General features: G+C 55.0%; 7 protein-coding genes across 7 annotated transcripts, besides 2 other annotated features; 3 read left to right on the top strand and 4 right to left on the bottom strand.

Annotated features, from left to right (window-relative positions):
* Nucleotides 1-797: part of a sequence feature (possible transcribed region) that runs on past the window's edge.
* On the bottom strand, nt 14-775 carry CYME_CME154C (hypothetical protein; the record flags this gene model as incomplete). Its single annotated transcript, XM_005535597.1, has 1 exon — nt 14-775. The coding sequence occupies one exon, from the start codon at nt 773-775 to the stop codon at nt 14-16; it is 762 nt and encodes a 253-aa protein (XP_005535654.1).
* A 2,617-nt stretch (nt 798-3,414) lies between the features above and the next one.
* CYME_CME153C (phosphatidylinositol-4-phosphate 5-kinase) lies at nt 3,415-5,718 on the top strand (the record flags this gene model as incomplete). Its single annotated transcript, XM_005535596.1, has 1 exon — nt 3,415-5,718. One exon carries the CDS (start codon nt 3,415-3,417, stop codon nt 5,716-5,718), a length of 2,304 nt encoding a protein of 767 aa, XP_005535653.1.
* A 1,068-nt stretch (nt 5,719-6,786) lies between these two features.
* Nucleotides 6,787-8,445: a sequence feature (possible transcribed region).
* A 563-nt stretch (nt 8,446-9,008) lies between these two features.
* CYME_CME151C (GTP-binding protein of Nug1 family) lies at nt 9,009-10,313 on the bottom strand (the record flags this gene model as incomplete). Its single annotated transcript, XM_005535595.1, has 1 exon — nt 9,009-10,313. The coding sequence occupies one exon, from the start codon at nt 10,311-10,313 to the stop codon at nt 9,009-9,011; it is 1,305 nt and encodes a 434-aa protein (XP_005535652.1).
* A 379-nt stretch (nt 10,314-10,692) lies between these two features.
* Nucleotides 10,693-11,637, top strand: CYME_CME150C (hypothetical protein; the record flags this gene model as incomplete). The annotated part of the gene is made up of 1 exon (XM_005535594.1): nt 10,693-11,637. One exon carries the CDS (start codon nt 10,693-10,695, stop codon nt 11,635-11,637), a length of 945 nt encoding a protein of 314 aa, XP_005535651.1.
* Nucleotides 11,638-13,334: 1,697 nt separating this feature from the next.
* CYME_CME149C (hypothetical protein) lies at nt 13,335-14,168 on the bottom strand (the record flags this gene model as incomplete). Its single annotated transcript, XM_005535593.1, has 1 exon — nt 13,335-14,168. One exon carries the CDS (start codon nt 14,166-14,168, stop codon nt 13,335-13,337), a length of 834 nt encoding a protein of 277 aa, XP_005535650.1.
* Nucleotides 14,169-14,684: 516 nt separating this feature from the next.
* CYME_CME148C (chloroplast peptide chain release factor RF-2) lies at nt 14,685-16,265 on the top strand (the record flags this gene model as incomplete). Its single annotated transcript, XM_005535592.1, has 1 exon — nt 14,685-16,265. The coding sequence occupies one exon, from the start codon at nt 14,685-14,687 to the stop codon at nt 16,263-16,265; it is 1,581 nt and encodes a 526-aa protein (XP_005535649.1).
* Nucleotides 16,266-19,478: 3,213 nt separating this feature from the next.
* Nucleotides 19,479-20,705, bottom strand: CYME_CME147C (hypothetical protein, conserved; the record flags this gene model as incomplete). Its single annotated transcript, XM_005535591.1, has 1 exon — nt 19,479-20,705. One exon carries the CDS (start codon nt 20,703-20,705, stop codon nt 19,479-19,481), a length of 1,227 nt encoding a protein of 408 aa, XP_005535648.1.
* Between the last annotated feature and the right edge of the window lie 682 nt (nt 20,706-21,387).

The following is a 21,387-nucleotide window of genomic DNA, read 5'->3' as shown; positions in this document are numbered from 1 at the left end:
TGCGCGCCCCTAGTCATATAGATCGATCGGCAAAGTGTTCATATGCTGCGGATGTGTCATTCCTAGGTAAAGAAATGTGGTCCGCTGTCAGATCGCTCGTTTGGAGAACAGGTGAACAGTCCCATTCGTCACGAGGGGCCCTTTCCTGAGGAAATCGTTTCTCGAGGGCCTCTTGAATGATCAACGCTCGTTTCGCAGAGTTGGGTTCTCGGGGGGAGAACCACACCGTGCTCCGCTCCAGCCATGGGGTGCTCGCCACCCCGACACGTGAAAACAATCGATCCTCTCGTGGAGTTTCCCAGACGTGGGAAGCACGGAATGGCGTCTGCCCATTCTGGAGGACTTGATCCAACTCAAGGACACGCATGAGCGCCTGCTCGAGGCTCGTCCGATCATGTTCCAGTTCACGGACCTGCTGCTGCGTCTCCCGGAGACGATCCCGCGTGCGAAAAAGTTCTGCCCGGGTCTCAGAAAGAACTTTGCGAAGCGCCGGACTGGTACATGTCAACGAACCGGGCCTCGTAATGGATTGCATAGGAGAAGCGTGTGCCATATCTTTCTCGCCGGGGGCGTTGTGCTCACTCAGGCGATGGAACAGGGCGTGCACGTCCGCGCATAGTCGCCAGGGCTGCTGTTCCTGCTGCTGTTCCTGCTGCTGTTCCTGCTGCTGTTCCTGCCCCTGCTGCTTGCGTTTGAGCACCCGATTTCTCAGGATCTGCTGATTATCTTGTCGCCTTTTCCGCCAAGAGCGTCGATATAGTTTAGATTTAAACATTTTCAGACCGAATTCTGTTCGGTACAGTCGGCAGCTCGCACCCGTACGCGGGCACCTTTGCAGCGCGTGGCGACAGCTTCCCACACTTTAATGTTTTGGGGTTCCTGACGATGTATTGCTCCCGTAGAAACGTTCAAGTTTCCTAGAATTTAAATGGCACAGTCCACTAGACCTAGAACCGCTCTGTTCCACAGCGTTCTGATTCCTAGGTGCCGCTGAGCGGTAACCGAAACCCCTGGAACGCTGAACGCAAGTCGATGCGGAGATCGAACACCGCACGGCATCGGCTGCAGGCGGGTATCCTGCAGCGCGCAGCGCAATGCATCGCATCGATGCATTGCGCGTAACGCTCCAAGGGCGGATGCGTTGCTTGGCACGGGCGCGCGATCCGCGGACCCTGCAGCGGCGCGTACGGCAGATCGGTATCCTGGGAGCGACGGCGATTGCAACGCTCTTGCACCAGACGCTTTGCTATTGCAATCGTGCTTGAAAAAAAGTGCACTGGGAAAAACACGGGCGTTCACACCAAAGTTTATGACTATTCTGAATACGATCAACACCGGCGTTTGTGGAATTTTTGGGCACAGCTTCCTTTTGCTATCTCTAGTCTACGGCTCTGAATGCGCACGAGTGTCTTGTGATCCCAGTTCCGTTGTCAAGAGCCGAAGGATGCAGGTGGCGGCGTTTGATTCCCGATTTCGCAGCATCCGCCTGTTGGTGACGCAGTTCATGCACAGACACAAGATGCGATCGAGGCTTTTTTGCCGCTTTCATGCTTTTGTATATTGCCTCGGTGCTAGCTTTGCAGCAGTGAAACTTGACGGTCGTCAAGTGATCCCAAATGTCAAGCACATCTCCTGCTCGTGAAGCTGCCGCGTTGCGTGCAAACGCTTGCCATATCATTCGGTACATGTGCTTGACGGGCTCAGAAGGTCCCATTGGATTCCGTCTACGGTTACCCTGCCCGCGAGCTCCGTACCGTACGAAAATGGGCTTCTGCTACCAAATCTCTTCAGCGAGTGTTCTGACCGCAGCACAGAGAAACGCTCGTTGCCCCATTCGATCGAGGATTTACGGAACGCGACGCTGTTGTCCATGAAGAAACAAGTACCTGGAAAAGCGTCCGGAATGGATAAAATTCGACGAATTCGGATCCGTCCACGCTTGCTTCGTGCAAAGCGATGACGCTTTTCTCCTTGAGAGAGATCGTTTCTTTGCGGAAAATCCGAGCCCCAAGAACTTTTTTCCATGCAAACAGCGAAACCATGTGATTCTGGAGGCATATCCCCTGGGAGGTACCATACTCTTTTGGAGCACCGTCTCATCTTTGATCGAAAACTTACAAGAATACGGACTTGGAATGGAATTGGTTATTTTACGTGACATGTTCCGAGAACATTTCACATGTGCTTTTCAACGAATCGTCAATGGACGACACCAAATTTTTGTGTCATGTCCATCCAGTGGCGCCAATTGCAGCGCACGCAACTTGCGTTGAAACAGCAACATCGAACAACTGATTTTTCCGTGATCTGAATATGCTGCACGTAAGGCGAGGAGGAAAATGGAAGCCTATACGTGCGAGTTGTATCGTGATATCAGTTCTTGCACGAATGCTGGTCCAGGAGCGACGAGAATCATCTCGATTCCCGTGTAGAACAGAATTCGAGCGGAGAAGCATCAACTCCAAAAAAGTCGACCGAAAGTCCTAGAGCTACATGCAAGTCCATAAGCTCTTACACGCAAACTTCCAATGACGGCGCAGTTCATCTTCAAAAACTGCAGAAAAGATCGTAACGCAGAAACAAAACGAGCACATCCGTGCTTCGTTCGTATCTGACCAAGGCGCAGTGCGCGAACGTGCAACGCACGAGAACACACCAGACATCGGCAACCGCCGAGTCCATCACCGCGAACCAGCAACAAAAGCTTCCATCAGAAGCTACCTGCTGAACAACATTTGGTGCTCGATCAACTTCGGGTCGAACGCTCTGGAGTCATCGTCGATCGACCGCAAATTCTGTTCGGTATGAAACCGACCAGCATGCATCGAATGCGTCCCCAGCGATGCTCCTTGAAGCGAAAGCGCGCAACAGAGCTATCGGCTGCGTACACCATCAGCGATGCACGGAGCGGGCTCTCGCATACTCCATTCCCTAGTCCTTATCGGGTGCGGCATCAATGCGTCGAACAAAGGTTTCCACGGCTGCGCGATTGTTATCGAGAGCCAGCGAAGCAAGATGCATGCCGCATAAATTCGTTCAAGTTCCATGAATCACGAAGAGGACCTCTGCGGCAATCAGGCTCCCTTCAAGCGCCCATACGGATACCCACTCTGCCGTCCGTGCCTACCCCGACGCCGTCTGCGAGTGCACCGTGGACATGCCCCGGTATCCGGCGGCCTGCGTTGCTGGCGAGCGCGCACCCGTCCCAGCAGGCTGCGGATCGGCACCTCCCTGAACCCCCGAATCGTCGCTTGCTGCCGCTGGTCTGCTGCCGGGGAACGGGAAGCGGCGCTCGTGTCGACACTCGACAAGCGCTTTCCACTGAGTAGCGTTTCGGGTTCAGAACTCGCACGCTCTGGGATATGTAAAGGTGTCGGGAGAGGTTGGCACAGCTAAGAGTACCCTACGCTTACAATGAAGAGGCCGAGGAGACGGCCTTGGTCTCTGATTCCCGCTGTGAGCGGCCTCCTGAGAGGCAGAGGAACCCACGCTTCGAAGACTCGTTCGAACTCAGTGAGCGTTTCGAACGTGGATGCTGACGAAAACCAAAGTCCTAGCACCTGCGAAGCCGTATTTCGGGTTCGCTCGTACACCATCGCGAACGAGGACATCATCTTACTCGGTTCATGTGAATCGCTTGGTTGTTGGGACGCGGAGCGCGCTGTGGCGCTGGAGACCTCACCCAGCACATACCCGGTGTGGGAGGCGCTTGTTGAGCTCCCTGTAAACACGCGAGTGCGTTACGAATATGCGAAGCGAGTGTATGACATGGATCGCGAACAGCTCGAACGGATCGTTCGTGAACGGCATCCGCAACCCGGACGGTTTATCGATACAGGGAACGAAGGCGGCTTTTGGTTGATTGATGATGGTCACCTGCGAAACAGCTACTTTGATGACCCTCGAAGCGACGAGCACGCAACGCCGACAGACGCCAACAGCCCTGGGACAGGCGGAGATCGGCTCTGTTCTACTGGGGCTCGGCGAGTCCAGTATTTGGGCCTCGATCAACTGACACAAGCTTTTGAGCGAGAGTACTCTCTCAGTGAACAAGTGAACCTGAGGGAGGACTTTCTGCGCACCTTCCAGCGCCTGGGAGTTTTTCGTATTGGTTCGCGGCGAAGTCTTCCGACTTTTCTGCGGGGCCCGCTGCAACCGAAAGTGATGCGGCGGAACAAATCCGGGATTACTGTATTCAAGGATAATCCTTCATGGTTTATTGCGCTGAATATTCAGGCCGGTGTGCGCCGATCCCTTCAAGTCCTCCACGAGCAGGAGCGGCAGCAGCGCAATGCCCCTCTGCAGGATGCGGACTTTGTGGCAGCCTTTGTATGCCATGTGGAAGCCGGAGACCGTGTCCGCGAAGTACCGAACCGGTATATAGAACCTCTTAGCGACTCGATCAAATGGGAGTTTTCGGCACCGCGCGTTTTCGCACGTCTGCGTCGCGTGTTCGGCTACACTGACGATGAGTTCCTGGGGTCGCTCTGCAACCCAGCAGGACTGGTAGAGATACCCAGTCCAGGTAACTCCCAGGCACTTTTCTTCCTGACGCACGATCAGCAGTTTCTACTCAAGACCATTACGCGACAGGAGTACTCGAAGCTGATTCAACTGCTACCAGCATACTTCGCTTACGTTTCTTCAGATCCGTTGGGCACTCTGCTCCCGCAGTACTTAGCGCTGTTTCAGATCCGGACTCGACAAAGACACCATATTCGTTTCGTTGTCGTCCCGGACCTATTCCCGTCCGCTTTTCGCTTGCATGAAAAGTACGATCTGAAAGGAAGCCGGCGATCGAAGCCGCGCCCCAGGTCGCTACGGAGCCTTCCTCAACGGTACAAGAAAAAGGCAAGTGCGTCTCTTGCGGATGCACGCACTCGCTCAAGCAAATCACCAGCTGCTTCAAATGAGACCGGAACAGAGAGACCTCCATTGCATTTGCAGGTGCCCCAAACGTCTTTCGTGGAGCATGAGTGGTCAGAGAGAATTGCATTCTCTCAACTGGTTGCGGTGCCGATATTCAGAGAGGATGACATTCGCTCACCGTTTCTGATTCGCGCAAATGATTACACCATCCTCATGCGCATGATCGAGAGGGACACGGCGTTCCTGGAGGAGCTCCATATTATGGACTACTCGCTTCTCATTGGGCTCTCGGAACCGATCCCGGCACCATTATGGAAACGCACGCACAGTGCGACTCACGAAGGACGAGCGCATGGATCGGAAATCCCGTTTGCCGATGAGACGCAGAAGCAATCGCTGCCGGTCATTTTGGAATCAACAAACACAGACCAGGAGGGGCTTCTCTTGAGCACTGTGTCGCCGCTGGCGAAGCTTACACTGCAGCTGCCAGGTTCGACGCCCGGGATGGCCCCGCAAAGTCCAACTCTCGCCCAGAGAATCACCGATGCCACTGAAGACAAGCTTCTTTTTCGGGATCTGATCGCGTTTCGCCGAGAGGCTGGCAACTACGTTGGATACAAGCTTCGCCTCGGCATTATTGATGCACTGCAGGATTACAGCGTACCCAAAAGACTGGAGTTTGGCTGGAAACTCTTTATTTATTGCGGTGCAGCGCCATCGGTTTGCCCGCCAGCTTTCTATCGTCGACGATTCTTGCAATATATGCAGAACGTTTTTGTTCCATACAACCCGGTTGAGCTCCCGATCCGGACAAGCCGCGACCTCGATGGCTCCAACGGCTCTCATTAGGGTTTGCGCAGCAGGTTGCGGTTCGCCTTTGCGTCGGCAGCGTGCATGCGTCCGGGTGGAGTGACGAGGCCGCTAGGCGGCGCTGCGAAACAGCCATGAAATGGCGTCTGCTTACAGGCATACTGGGCACGGTACCCGATACTCCTGCCAGGAGCGACTCGATGATGAGTTGATTCAGTCACGAGCATCATCACCCGCTGCCCTCGTTCTACGAATGAGGTTGCTGCCTTTTTATGTATGCTTTTCTCGGGGTGAGCATGCGCATGCATGTATACATGCGTGAGTGCCGTCCATCCCAGAGGTACCCCAGCGAAGAAACCGCGAATCTGGGAGAGGTTCCGCTCATCTCATCACTGGACTTTTTATACCCGTGTCAGCATAAAATCGAAGAGGACGACTTGGTGGACGCGGACGTACTTGCGAAAGTTTGGGTCTCTTCCAAATGGCATCAATACCAGATCTTGCGGAATTTTCTGTAACTGCCTCCTTTCGCTTTCTCTGCCATACAATACACCGGTCGCTCCGTTCTGTCAAGCTCCATTCTCAGCATTCGAATGATTTGATGATGGCGTTCATGTCCCGATTTTACAGACCCCGGCGGTTGTTGACGCATGTCATGCACAGGCGCCAGATACGACCTATGCCCGCCTTGCCCTTTCATCTTCTTTGTATGCTAGCTGAATACGCGCACGCAGCGGTAACACTTGCTTATGGCCAAGACTTTCCATATGTCCCTAAAAAACCCTCACATGAGGGACTAATTACGACACGGGAAGGCTTGTTTCATCGCCCGGACCATGGCTTTGACGAGTACAGCGGCGTCGGCTTGATGCCTTCGTTAGTTAGGGCGCACGTGCCATCTCCCATGTCCATGGGTTTCTTCTGAGCGCTCCCATCGATGCGTACGCTGTCTGCGACGTACAGACACAGACACAGACACAAGCGAACGCTGTTCCATTTGCTAGAAGACTTGGGGCAAGCAATGATGTCCGTTTCGGAACGAGTACCGTTAAGAGAATCCAGGATGCGGAACAAGTCAAAAAATTTCGATTTGTCTTCGCCTCCTTCGTGCAGAGCGGTGACGCGCGCTCCCCGAGGACGCGATCGCTGCAGTGGCCAGGTCCGAGCCCAGGACCCTCTGAAATGCGAACGGAAAAGACCGGAGACTTTGACAGCGTCTAGCGCGAGATCTATGACGCTGCTGTCGACTGCCTTTTGCGGCGATGCCTGCAGAGAGAAGAGGCTTTCGTTTCTCGACCTGACCTGATCAGTTGACAACACCAGTACAGTGAATGTTCTGCACGAGCTTGTGAACGTGACCTCAGTGGGTGCAATCGAGTTTTTCTCGTGAATCCAGTGGGTTGCGAATTGCGGTGCCCACAAGATTTCTTCAAAAGCAAGATCGGAAACGTAGAAAATGTGTGATTTCAGCGAACTGCACGTAACGAAAAAATAGAGGCGGCTTTATCTATGAATTGAAAAATGATATCGATTGTTATACGAACCCTTGTTCGAGCGCATCGCGAATCATCTCGATGACAGTAATGTAATGATTGCCAGCTGGACAACGTCGAAAGCGCCTCTTCGACATGACAAGCGATCATCCCAGACCTGCATAAGAGGCCGTACGCCTTTTCTGCTGCACTATAAATGTCGACGCTGTTTATTTAGAAAAAAATTGGAAAAATTCGAGCCGCTGGAACCGCATGATCACTTCAATGTTCTGTTCGCATCTGGTACAAGTACAGGGCCAGCCGCTCGGCTTGTTCCCGTGCACAGCTGATGCGCCACGTGCGACCTGAGGCGTTTTCGTCGCTAGGGGCCAGGACAAGTGCTGGACACAAGCGCAACTTCTCGAACCGAGTGGTGTCCATTGCACGTCAAGCCTGTGACGAACACGCATCGTCGGAACGCCTGTGCAGTCATTTGGCGAGACAATCTCCGCAAACCTTCCAAAAGGATTTCGTTTCCATGGGCCCTCTGCCGAGAGAGGCGTTTTCTAGACATCACGCTGACGACGAATTTTCAGCACATAGTCCAAGACAAGTGATGAAGCGACATTCCATTCCTGCATCAGTTTCTGGCTGAATTCGAGGCCGCTGCAGAGCCATCAAGATCGTATCGTGCACGACGCGATCCAACAGGATGCAATCATCCGTACTTGAGGCGCAGCGACTGCTGCACACTCGATATCACGCCTGCGACAGGGCACCTGCGACTTGCCGCTGCGCGTCGAGGCCGGGAAAAGCACCAGCAGAACGCTTTCCTGGGGTCCGGGGCTTTGCTCCGGTGAACCTGCGCTCGAAATGCTCGTCCAAACGTTGCGCTTTGCCACCGACTTCACGTCGGGTAACGGAGAAGCGTGATACGTCGCCGTGCAACTCGCCTCCGTCAATGGCATCAGGTTCGTCATCACCATTCAGGGGCTTCATCAGCGCCATGCGCCTTGAGAGCGCGTGCTGCCGATGTCATCCGGAGGGCACAGATTCCCAAGCTGCTCCAGCAGCGAACAAAAGATGGAACGGTTACCAGCGTGCGCTCGCTAGTCAGCACCTGCACGTGCAGCGAGTCTCGGGTAGAGGTATGCTTCAGACCCATAGAAATCGCCAAGAAGCGTTCCAGTTCGTTTGAACTCTCGCAAGATGGAAATGCACAGTGCGTGTGCGCGCGTCCATTTGGGCGTCGTGAACCCGGCGCACCAGCATATGCAACAACATAAACAACCATGTTGGACATATTCATCTGAAACGAACACATCCTATCGATACACGTGTCCCGGGGTACGGGCCCGGCGACGTGTCTATGCCTTAGAGGCCCCAGCAGCATGCCACAAAATGACACCACAGTGCCATCGATACGGAAAGAGGTGTGGTGATGGACTGTACGAGACCGTACCAGCCCTGGCGGCGCGCAGTGCACGACAGCGAGCTTCTCGCTGGCGGCAACGCCAACCAGGTTTCCCCGTGGCACGTAACCTCATCGAAAAAGATGCGCCCAAGACGCCCCGCGATCCAGTCACTTGATATCATTGCCACCAAGTTCATGTGGATGACAGGCATGCGGCCGAGCGCCACCGGAGACAGACGCGTACTGTCACGTATGCTCACCTGATCGGAATTGTCTTTGATTTCGTTGTCGTTGCGGTTGCAAGCATCAGGTACGATTCTGCTTGCCCGCAGATGCAATTCTCAATGAGCATTTGCGGAACCAAAACAGGCCCGAATGGCCATATGGCATCCGTTGGAGATCACCGCTTAGCTTGCGCGCTGCAGTACAAGTCCGATGCCTTCTCAGTCGGTTTTGCAGGGCTCCAGACAAATTCGCCCCAAATGAAGTTGGCGAAAGTCAGTCAGCAGGCGACGAGCCATTTTGTCCACGTCCCTCTGCGTGCACTGCCTTGCCGCAAGATAGAGAAAATCCTCGCCATTCTGGAAATCCGTAAACCCATACCGATGTTGCAAGATTGATCGAACAGCGTGCCGCTCATTGGCTGGCAGCGACGGATGCTCAATCCAGGAGGATCCATCCAGCGTCAGCAGCGTGTCGATCAGGAGGCTCGCGATGCGCTCCACATCGTACGCCGTCTCACCAATATCGTCACACATGGCCAACCGCGACGCAGCATCTTGCTCCTCGAGTTTCGGTGGAATGACGCCTGGCGTATCCAGCAGTTCCAGATCCTGGGCGATCCGAACCCACTGGAGCTGCCTCGTGACCCCGGGACGTGCAGCAGATACCGCTGCTCGGCGATTGCAGAGCCGGTTGATCACCGCTGATTTTCCAACATTTGGATAGCCGATGACCGCCACACGAATCGGTCGAGAAAGCAGGCCTCGACGCGCCCTCCGCTCATTCACGGTTTTCCCTGCAGCAATGCACGCACGCCGTAGTTGAGGAATGCCGGTTCCAAGCTTACCATCGGTTGGGTAACAGGGTGCATTCGCCTGGTGCTCGACTTGGGACGCTGCGCTCGCGCGGTCCAGTGCACCACGTCGAAACGCAGCGAGCCAGTGTCGGCTTGCAGCAACGGGCACCATGTCCGTACGATTGAGCGCAATGACGCGGCTTTTTGTGCCAAGGATATCGTGAACGAATTGCGGAAACGTTGTTCGAGGGATTCGGGCGTCAACGACCTCGATGACAACGTCGATCAGGGAGAGACGGTCGCGCAGCTCTCGCATCGCCTTAGCGATATGTCCGGGAAACCAACTCGACACCGGCGGTGGCATGCCTGGGGGCAACGCTTCATCACTGGGTAAGGCTTGATTGCCGTAGAGGTTCAGTGCGATGCCCCTGGTACGTTGCACCCGTAAGTAGCGCATACCGCGTTCACGGGCAGGGCGTTGCGAGCACTGCCTTGTTGCGGACCAGACAGGGCGTCCTGCCAACCAACCCTGAACCGAGCAAAAAGCAAGCGCAGTATGGAATACTTGCACTCGACTAGAGACGCGTGCGCTGTCGGTGAAAGCGGGACCGCGGGCCCGTGGCGAGTTCCCCGTACTCCTCTTTTGCGGCAAGAACTCAAGACGCTCTGCTCGCGCCTGCTGGGATCCAGGACTCGTGTGCGTAACCTGAAAGTTACGCTTGACGTGCATCTCGTCTCGCCAGGCAAGCAGAGCGTCAGCCGAGGAGCGTTCGACCTTACCTGAAGCGAACAGCTGGTGTCGGGTCTCTGTCCAGCGTGCTAAGAATAGAGAGCGCAGCGCTGGAAGATCTACGTGCCGTCCAAGTTTGCAAGGTTCAACGTCTACGGGTGCCTCAGAAGGCACAAACCTGAAGCACGTGCCTGCCAATCAGGGTAGACAATCGCTACCAGTCGTTCCACAAGGCAAACGAGCGTCAAAGGCCCTCGAACAGCGACGCTAGAGCGCGTATACGCGGACAAGACGCTGTGCCCGTCTGGGCACGACGTCCGCTTCGTCCGAGTCGTAGCTTCGCTCCACGCTGTTCCTGAGCAGCGGTTCGGAAACACTGATGCAGTGTGCGCTCGGCTTTGCAAACTCAGTGGCATTCTCCCAGCGACTACGGCATCGGTGGAGCGGAATTCGACGAACTGTTAGCTCAAAGAGTGAGGGGCACCAACCACTTCACTTGAGGTGCCTAGGACGACTAGCTTACCCGCCAGGCGCCAGCGTTGATGCAACCGCTGCGGAGGCTTGCAAGGTACAACCAGAGCAGCGGCGATTGCAGCATTTCACAGCAAAAGCCAATGTGCTAGCATGCAGCATAACGGTTTACGCCGCTCTGGTTTTTGGTGCAACGGAGCTTACCGCCGCGACGCCGACACCGGCAGAACTGCAGGCCCCGACGACCAGTGTCCATGCGGTTTGGGAGCGGGAGCCCGTTCAGTCCGTGTTTGTTGCGGACGAAAATGTTCAAGATGAGCGCGCACGGTACACAAGTAGCCGGGCTCGAGAAACCCCAACGCAAGTTTCCTCCCTGCAGGAGCTGATCGACGCAGCAACTCGGTGTCGGGAAGCGCTGGAGCTGCTGCGCGGCAGCCTGCCGGTGGTCGAAACCGCAGCGCCCCAGCCGCAACAGCAGCAGCAGCAGCGGCGGCAGCCCACAGCAACCGCTTCTCCTGACCAGCAACGTGATCAAATCGAGGCCTTCCGACTGAGTCTTCGACGAGTGCCACTCTCGGAGACGCGGCGAAAGTTTTTCGATCTCGCCCGTATGTTGGACAAACTGGATGCAAACACTGCTTCAGCAACGCAGCCGGGCATGGAATCGTACCGCAAAGTTGTCCGAGCGTTGGAGGAGCTGGATGGTTGTGCACTCCAGGCTACGCGGACGCGCGGCCTCGAGCGAGCCGAAAAACTGCTGACGCTTCGGCAGGAATTGTATGATCGAGTTTTGCAAGCAATGGATCAGATGCTTGCTCGTGCTCATCAGCTTGCGTTAGAGCGTCGTTCATGATCGTTTTATGCTATCTTGCCGAGCAAAAGAAGATGCTGGCATGCTACATGAACCGTCTGGAGCAGAAAGATCGTGTTCGCTACGAGTCGCGCTCAAATGATGCTAGGAAGTACGTTTCAACTTGTTTACCGAGCGTAAATTCGTGTCGAGCGGTACCCTGACTGGAGGCAGCGTCCGCACCGTGCCTTGGCCATGGAACGCTGGCTCACGGACGCAATGCGTCTCACGTTTTGATGCACAGGCGCTGTCAGCATTGTCCATGCGGGAGCAGCATCGTGACCAGCGAGCTCGTATGCATTCCTTCTGCTCAACAGAGAAAGCTGTCGCACGATTCGGTCATTATCGAAAACCAGCAACACCAGCGAGGACCGAGTCAGGGCTACGATTCGCAACTGCGGTCTGTAAGGAGCTGGGATGCGCATGGCGCTGCTGCTCGCCTAGACACTGTCGAACGCGAAAGCGAATTCCGACTGCGTCTCGAGTCGGCGCCCTTAAAGGCGCCTCAAAGCCGCTCTGTTACCGTTAGGCGAACGGCATGTCGAAGCAGCCAGCGTCCTCGGCATGTTCAGTGCCTGGAAGGCCGGTGTCAATGGATCGAAAATGGCTCTGGTTCTGATAGGAACTCCAGCATGGACCTGTCGGCAGGTGCAACGGTTTGCCGGAGATGATAGTCCTCTCTGCCTCGGGATGGCGGCGGTAGCGCTCGCGCATCCGCGGGAGTTTGGCTATGCGCATCGATTCGACATCGTGAGCGGGCGGGTACTATGCATCGAGCAGAATCTGATGAGACTCACGGAGACGATACCATGAATACGAAGCAACTGCGCATCCGATGGGATCTGGTTCCTCGTCTTGATGCAAGACTGCGAAAAAAGTCGCCGCCCCGGAGCTATTCGAAGCGTTCCAAGAGAATTACGAGCGAGGCCGCCGATCCATAACATGATGCAAGCGCTCGAATCAGGAGTTTGTGCTTGTTGAACACCCGGATCCAAGCACAATGCCGAGCTCACATTACCTATATTTGGCAGGGAAGACAAGAAATTCGAGGATCCTCACTCCGATCAGATTCCATACGTGCTATTGCAACCGCGAAAACGTGGAACGGTGTTGCATACGGTACAATGGCCGATAGTCCATGAATGGACAACGCCAGCCGAGGCCCTTGCGTCGAGATAAGTTGAAAATGAAAGCGAAAAAGATGCAGGTCATTCTGTAGAAGGGATCACACGATTGAATGCATTTCCAATTATGCGCCATGCAGACGCGCTCGGCACCGATCCGGCACCAGGGCAACTATTCTGCTGCGTCGACCTCAGAGCATTGCGCTCTACTCGTCATGAAAAGAAGGATGGAAATGCGCTGGGAAGCAACCAATCGCGAATCTATTCAAAATTGCGTGCAACGCGGCTCATTCAAGAACCGTGTTTTGAATCCGCCTCCAACTCGGGCGTCCATGAAAACCCCAAGATTACCAGGCTTCTCGCGATGCTCCTACCTTGTTATCGAAGCGAATAGACTCCCGTACTGCCTGGAAGTGCACAACAGAACTCGATCCAGAAAAGTTTCTGGCTGCTCACTTCGACATCATGCCCATGATGAACCTTTGCGTTCCCAACTAGCGCTGCTGCTGCTGCTGCTGCTGCTGCTGCTGCTGCCTCTACACTGCATCCCAATGCCTCGTCAGCCTTGCGCCAAGTCTATGCCTCTAGACTATCACGAGCGCGGAATAGCGCATCTATCAGACTGGGATTCTCTAGAAGCAAGCCGGTTAGGTTTTCGTCCATGAACGTGACACGATTCTGTGCCAGCGTGCGTTCTAATCTTTCCTTATCCTTCAAGGAGACTCCGTCATCGTGCGTCTCCCCGGTCGGTACCAGAAATACATAATCGGCGAGCACCCATTCCGCAACGCGCACGACTTCGTCGTCATTCAGTGCACTGCGCAACGGTAACGCGTACGCATACTTTTTCATCGACTCAATCGCTGCTTCATCGGTAGTTTCACTCACAAAGTAACAGCCGCAAACCCGTGAGTGCGATGAAAGCAGCTCCGCTAAGCGCTGTGCGACGTGATTCGCCCCCAAAACGAGCACACGAACAGTCGCGAGCTGCGGTGTGGTATCTGGTGGACCAGCCCCGCCACGTGCAGCTGCACGCCGCGGCACTCGTTCGTTACGCTGAGAACTCGTGCCTGCTGGCTTCCAGATAGACCGTGGACCGCGCTCCGTGAGCACGAAGCCTCGCTGAATCCGACGCTCCGTTCGCCGATCAAGAAAAACGGTTTTCCCATCTTGAGACTGGATAAAAGAGGCATCTGTAGCAGGTGATGAATCCTTTTCCTCTTGAAGAGACTCCTTGGGTACCTGCGGTGTCTCAGGATGCGAGTCTTCTGTTTGCATTTGTGAGCACACAACCCCTGAGCGACGGTGAACAGCGCGCGGTCGATGCAAAAACTCCGTGCCAGGCCATACGCCGAAGCACAGCCTGAGGCTGTGTTGTTTCCAGGCATCTTGACTCTTCCATTCGCGCATCTTGTAATGTTTTATCCCGGTTTAGCTGCACTTCCAGCAGTTCCCGCTGGTATACCGCAAACACCTGAAGGAGTGAGCGTTGTCCAGATCGACTGCAGCTGCGGGAATGGCGTGCGGCATGCGGTTACGAGCAGCGCCGCGCTGCTCGTTGCGTTTGTGCAGGGAACGCAGCAGAGCGTTTCAAGCACACCAGCAAACACGCTTGTCTGTAGTGGAGGGATCAGCGCCTACGAGGCTGGTGGAACGCTCAAGCTTCCACTCTGGCAGAGGAGAGACTTGTGTGGAGTTTTTTGAAACGTGGAAGCGTCTACGGAGAAACTGGGGAAGCTCGTGACGTGTTATCTGGAGCGCTTGCGCTTCGAAGGGGAGCCTCGTTCAACGCACCGACCGTACACCGGAGAGAGACAGCGTGCGACGTACAATAACGCGCTGGGGACTGAAGGTGTTCGCTTTGGCTAACGCGCACATTCGAAGCAGAGACGCAAGTGCGTCTGTGTTCTGGCGTGCACTGTGGACATGTTGGCGAGGGAGAGGCGCTGCTGCGCTGGAATGTTCGCACCGCCCTGTCCAAGTGATAGAGTGCTGGTATCAAGCAACTGTGGCTTGAACTGTGCACAGCTCCACCAGCGGTTCGGAAAACAGCGCTCCGCGTTGAACTCGCGACGCTGGAGTCGACCACGCGGGCGATGGGGCGGCATCGCCCTGGGGAAACCCCGATACCCGAAAGCGTTAGCGGCAAGCTGGGGTGCGAGCGGCCTTTGCGCATGCTCTCAACCGATACACCAGAGCGTTACCGCTATTGGAGACCTTGCCCACGAGGTTTCGTCACTGCGCCAGTCTGTGCAGGAGCAGGTTCATCGAACTTCAGAACTGCTGGACCTTGAAGCTCAGCGGAAACGGCTCAAAGAGCTCGAACGTGCAACACTCTCTCCTGAGATGTGGAACGACGCGAAAGAGGCCCAGCGAAAACTTCGCGCACTCGCTCATCAAAAGGCGCTTGTGGAGCGCGCTGAACGCTGGCTCCGAGCTGTTGCAGACGCCGATTCCGTGGTGCAGCTCGCAACTGCCACCATCGAAGAGTTGCAGGAACTGCCAGCCACGCACGAACCAGGAACCACTGGCGTACAGACGTCTGCCACCGCAAACCAGGACCTGGACGATGTGCGAGTACTGCTCCATGGGACCCTGGCGGAACTCGAACGCATTGCAAGCGACCTGGGAAGCTTCGAGCTGGAACGACTCTTCTCCGGCCAATACGATCGGTTTGGAGCACGCGTCACCGTCCAGGCGGGCGCCGGCGGCACCGATGCACAGGACTGGGCCGAGATACTGCTGCGCATGTACACACGCTGGTGTGAAAGAAAGTTTGGAAATGCCGCATCGGAGAGCGGTGGAACCAGTAAGGTTGTTCGTGTCTCCGACCTGTCACCAGGTGAGACGGCGGGCATCAAGTCAGCCGTTCTGGAGGTGAACGCTCCGTACGCATACGGCTATCTGCGATGGGAGAAGGGCACGCATCGACTCGTTCGACAGTCACCATTTAACGCGGATGCGAAACGTCAGACGTCGTTCGCAGGGGTAGAGGTGCTTCCGATTCTTGAAGACGAGGAGGAAGAGCTGCAGATTCCGGACTCGGACCTGGAGATTACGACGATGCGATCAGGAGGCAGCGGCGGTCAGAACGTGAACAAAGTCGAAACCGCTGTGCGCATTGTACACATCCCGACCGGTGTATCTGTGCGCTGCTCGTCTGAAAGATCGCAGTCGCAGAATCGCACCAAGGGGATGCAGATTCTCAAGGCCAAGCTGCTCGTCATTCGGGAGGAGCAGCGCAGCAGCCGCTGGGAGGAAATTCGAGGCGAAGCCGTCGAAGCAGCCTGGGGTCAGCAGATCCGTAATTACGTTCTGCACCCATACAAGCTGGTGAAGGATCTGCGGAACGGTTGGGAAACCGGAAACGTGAGCGATTTCTTGGACGGCGGACAGGAAATGGATCGCTGCATCGAAGCGGTGCTTCGAGCGAGCGCAGCAGCAGCCGCGAGATCAGTCTCATCGGCTGGTGCCGGTGCGGGCTCGTCGTCGACAGCCCAGCAATGAGTGAAGTTCCGTGAGGGCACCAGACACGACGCATGCCATACGCACAGATCATGACTGGACAGCTCGATGGGATGTCGCAGTCGCTTGGCTATACTCAGGGCAGTGAACGCTGCATATGTGCGCCCACACATGCCCGCTTTCGTTATTCTGAGAGGCATTCGACAGAAGAAATGTATCCTGTAGAATGAAGAAAAATCCTCGGAAGACTTGATGTTGCCGCTGGTAGCTTGCGAGAAACCGCCCTGCATGTACACGCCAGTTTCAAGGAGTTCCGCACGAGATTAAACCAGCCTTGTCTCAGAGGTTGATCTGAACCTTGTCCAATGTATACCGAACCGGTTAAGCTGTATCTTCAGGACTATATCCTTGACTGCTCATTCCACTCCATACTGTCTCTGAGGAAAAGCACGAAACACTCCACACGATGCCAAGCTTTTGTATCTCTCATACGAATGACATTGATGACACAAATCGACAGAGAGGTCGGCGCGCTCCTATATGAGACCGTCGCGCGCTGAACAGCACTCGATCGATTTCGTACGAGAGAGGGGGAACGCTTCTTGCATAGGCGACGGGATTTTGTCTCCTTCGATGAGACTGTACTCGGGAAGAACCGTGCACCTGTCTATGGGTACTCAAAGAATAAAGGACCAAGTACAGTTCGTGAAGAAGAACCAAGCGAGCATTTCGACAACAAAAGCATCACGAGAAATACTCTGGTGTGGTCGCTTGCAAGTCGCAACACGGATGGCATCGTCCGACACCTCATCCTTCGTCGAAGCTGTGCGTGGCTTCTCCATCGCGCAGGCTTCTGTGCTGCCTCTATCGCGCGTTGGTTTCCATCAATCAAAAGCGGTCAGGGATGACGCAGCTCAGAATGGGTTCGAGGTCCTCCTCGTGTCAGCCGATTCTCCCTTGTTCCACGCAGTCAACGGCGCAGTTCACTGTTGCATAACGCCATTTTTTCGCTGAAATATGTTTATGTGGGAAATTTGCATCCGTGCCATCGTTCTTCGACAAATCACCATCTATCTTCGCTTTCCCTGAACTGATGAGTTGCTTCACCGGACGGGCGCGAGGAGATACGGAAAGGAGCACATCCCTGTTCGTGGGCATGCTCGCGACGGACACGGCGACGAAAACGTTCTTGAAGTATAGTAGGTACATGCAGAAAGCAGGAAAGCTTCGGTCTGACAGTGCCCCAGGTGCGTCTGGGTCCCTGGTAAAGCGTCGTATTTGGCGTGCAGCGATCACACTCTTGCCAACCCATCAAGTAGATGGCAAGGCGAACAAGGAGTGGAAGAATGAACCACCAGGAAGTAAAGAAAATGATATTTTTTACGTGAGGACGACGTAGTGCATGAAAAAAACTTTCTTATCGGGAATTTCCGTGGAAAAGCTGTTGTAAAGGCCCCACAACGACCAGACATCAATGAGGGGAATCTTCCAAAATTGTGAAATGCAGGACATCATTAGATATCGCCAACCGCGTAACGTGCTGAAGGCTAGCCCAGCGTCCCTGACCGGGTAGCACCTCGCCAGGCGATTCTCAGTGGGCATGCGAGATAGGAAGGTGTTAGCGGCCCTCATGCCTCCCGATATTTTCGATGAAACCTTGCTCCTGATTACTGATGGTTGAGAGAGAAAATGGAATTCGGTTTGACATTTTCAGGGCTTGGTATAATCAAGAGTCCGAAAGCATGTGCATCAGCGAACATACCAACACGTGGCATAATAATGGCCTCGCGATCCATCTCGACGCTCTCGACACCGTCCAGAGCAGATGCCGATGCGTTGCACGCTTCATTCAGAGCGTAAACCAACTTCTAGATGACTCAAGCGAACGATCCTTCGCGGGAGAATGTGAGATCCCGGTAGGTAAGCAACGGTTCCGGGTGCACGGATGCCACAAAACAACCTTCACTAAGTTACTCAGTGGGTTGGAAGGGGAATTCAGCGACCCCTCGAATCGTTTGGTGCTAGTCGATGGCTCTGGACGTACTGTGGCACCCAAATACTGCATTTCTGCGCATTCGACGGGTGCGCTCAACGCGTACTGGGACAGATGCTGTCCAGTCACCACAGGTGCCGTCAGGACGAAACGAACGCATCACGAGTGTGTGTACATGCTGAAACTCGTCGAGTGTAAGAACGCGGAAAAGAGACGGATGCACGAGGTGTTGTGCGGTAAGCGGACAGTTGGATAGAAAGCGAGCGACTCGAAGTTGAGAAGCGTACGATAGCGCAATTTCACCAGCAATCATGCGTCGAAGCACGTTCTGTATCGAGGCTTGAGTTCCTCGATCACGATCCGGAAGTGACTCTTGGATTCGGAGCGTCCAATGGCTTGCTGCTGAGCGCACTATCAAAGTAATGGTCGAGTACTTAATCTGGGTTTTGTGTTGAAACGCTGACGACGTCCGATGCATAAGATCATTGAGCATGAGATAGAATCGGATGCCCGCCAGTAATAACGCATTGATATGATAGGATTCGGCAAGTTATGGAATCTGAAGCGCCATATACATCTATATGCACCAGCGATGATTATTCTTGTGAGCTATTGCACGATAACCGCGTTCCGTTGTTGGATATGACTGAGTATAACGCCGACGATGTCCAGAAGAACTCGGTCGTCAGTGCCGATGCTCCTAATGCATACACAGGGCAAGTCCGTAAACGAATATAAGGCGAAGACAACAGCGCTATAAACGATACGATGTTTTCTTTACCGGTATCGCCGAGGAAGCTTCCAAAGTCAGCATGCGAGCACACGATCCTGCAGCGTTTGCCAGCAGCGCTGCGACTTGTTCGCGCCACAAACGCCCCTCTGGATCACGTTGCGCGCCCCATTGACCTATCGCGGAGTCTATGGTACCGTTCATGTGCCAGCGTACTTGTTTCAGTTGTCACGCTGAGGTTCTGGTTTCACCAAGTCCCTGTTGCCACGCACGAGACCAGATCGTTCTCACAATACATAGCTGCACAATCTGACAGAATAATGCCTCCGCACAGACACTAAGGTATCCTCAACGTCGTCAACCAATCCCCGCGTCCGGTGCGCGATGATCACGAACAACCTGCCAATCAGTGAAACCTCGTATCGCCGGCGTTTTACAGCTTGTTTTCGAGGCTGTCATTGCTCTAGCAATGGAAGCCGCCGGACCAACAGCATCTCATACAGAGAAACCGTCATGAGTAGACGCAAACTCATCAGGGCATCGACACATCCAGCAAAACGGCGTGTGGTTCATCGGAGGCTTCGATGACTTCCGACGGCGCCAGGTGATCTCTGGGCTGCGTCGGCACCAGTTGCGAGACAGAGCTGTTCTCGCTGGGTGCATCTGTATCCGGGGTTCGCTGGAGCCAGCCCTGCCGGTGTCGCAGAAAAGCCAGGAATCCGCCCTGCGAAAGCGCCAGACCCAGAAAACTTCGCCATCCGACATGGTCCCCGAACGTCACCATCCCCGCAAGAATCGTGAGCAATTCCTTCATGATGCTCACTACGGAGATTGCCAGCGAAGAGGTTCGCTGGACAATCGCATACTCGAGCCATAAGAGTACAAAAACGAGACCAGCGATACCAGCAAGGGAGCCGAAAATCGCCAAGATCTCGCTCGTCTCTCGCGATGGACCTCGAAGCGACTCCCAGAGCGGACGCAGCTCCAACAAATAGACAGCCGGTGCCAGAAAAAACGCCGTTACAGGTGCCAGAAGGACGACTGCTTCCAAAGGCGTCAATCTTTTGTCGACTCGTGTCTGTTGAGCCGTCTTCGTCGCTGGGTCCGCAGAACCATCACGTACAGTTCTCTGCAGAATCACCTGGCTTAGCGCCCAGCGAAATCCACCTAATGCGATTCCTGCCAACAAAACCGTAGCCCCGACTATTGAGAATTGCAGCGAGTCTCCAGTTGTCATGAGCGCTGCACCCATGCACATCAGGAAAAGCGATCCGAGAGTTACCCAGCTGAACAATTCGATGCCGAGCAAAATCGACCAGAAAAGCACAAATAAAGGTGCGGTGCACTTGAGCAGCGTGCTGAAGGCTACCGTGAGCTTCTGCAGGGACCAGTTGGCGCAGCCTATTTCCAGCGCGGTACACGCGCCAATTGCCACGAGAAACCGCCACCAACGTGGGCCCGTCGGCCATCGAACCGGTGGCGACCATGGCACAGGCTCGCCGCGGTGCAGGTTGCTACGCAGCCAGCTCCCCAGAACAAGCCCCGCGCCAATCAGTGCACAACCAGTGTTGTTCGACAGCGTTATCAACAAGGGAAAGGGGAAAAGCGGGCGCTGATCACGAGTGGCAGGCACGATAGCACCCCCTGAAAGCAGATACTTTGTCCATAGAATGATTAGCGCGCTGCAGCAGAACCAAGCGATGCATAGCACTCCCAGAACAAGCTGCGAGCGGAACCGCGTGAAACCGCTCAGTACCATCGCGACAATCTATTGAACGAGCTCGCGCCAGGGATATCGCGCGTGTTTGGCGTAACGTGTAGGCACCGCTGTCGACCGACCGACCGACCGACCGACCGACCAGGTGCAAGTCCTGTGGAGCAAGTTTCCGGGTGCGGTTTGTCAGGCCGCTGGACCAGTTCCAGAAACGGTTGAATCGGTGACTCAGGACCCGCCAGCCCTACAGTGACGACCGTGCTTGTAGCTCTTTACATAAAAGCGCAAGCGCCCGCAACAAGGAAGGCCACTGCATCCATGCAAGAACGAAACAAGCCACACAGGATACCTGCGGATTCAAGTACCCAAAATCCAAGAGCGTTCGTGGCAGCGTCATCGCCCGTCCGTCCGAATCATCCGTTTCGTGAAGCAGGCGTTGATGACCGGAGGCACACAGGATGTGCATCGCTTTCCAATGAAGTAAAGAGATGTGTATGGATGTAAGGCTTCATCCCTAATTCAGCTTCGATCTGCTCCGTCCGTTTATGTCCATATTTTCAACGTACAGCTCCTGCAACGCCTGCTGCAGCATCGCCGCCACGTATGCATCCGCTTCCTGCTGCGAAACGAAATCAGGGATGGGTGCGCTGGCTGTGCGCGCGTGACGCACCGAGCGTTGCACGATTGCGTCGCGCCCGAGGCGGGCGATGAGGCGATCGCATGCGCG

This window comes from Cyanidioschyzon merolae, chromosome 5 (assembly GCF_000091205.1).
Source record: "Cyanidioschyzon merolae strain 10D DNA, chromosome 5, complete genome".
Lineage (NCBI taxonomy): Eukaryota > Rhodophyta > Bangiophyceae > Cyanidiales > Cyanidiaceae > Cyanidioschyzon > Cyanidioschyzon merolae.
This window is presented reverse-complemented; position numbering and strand designations above follow the sequence as displayed.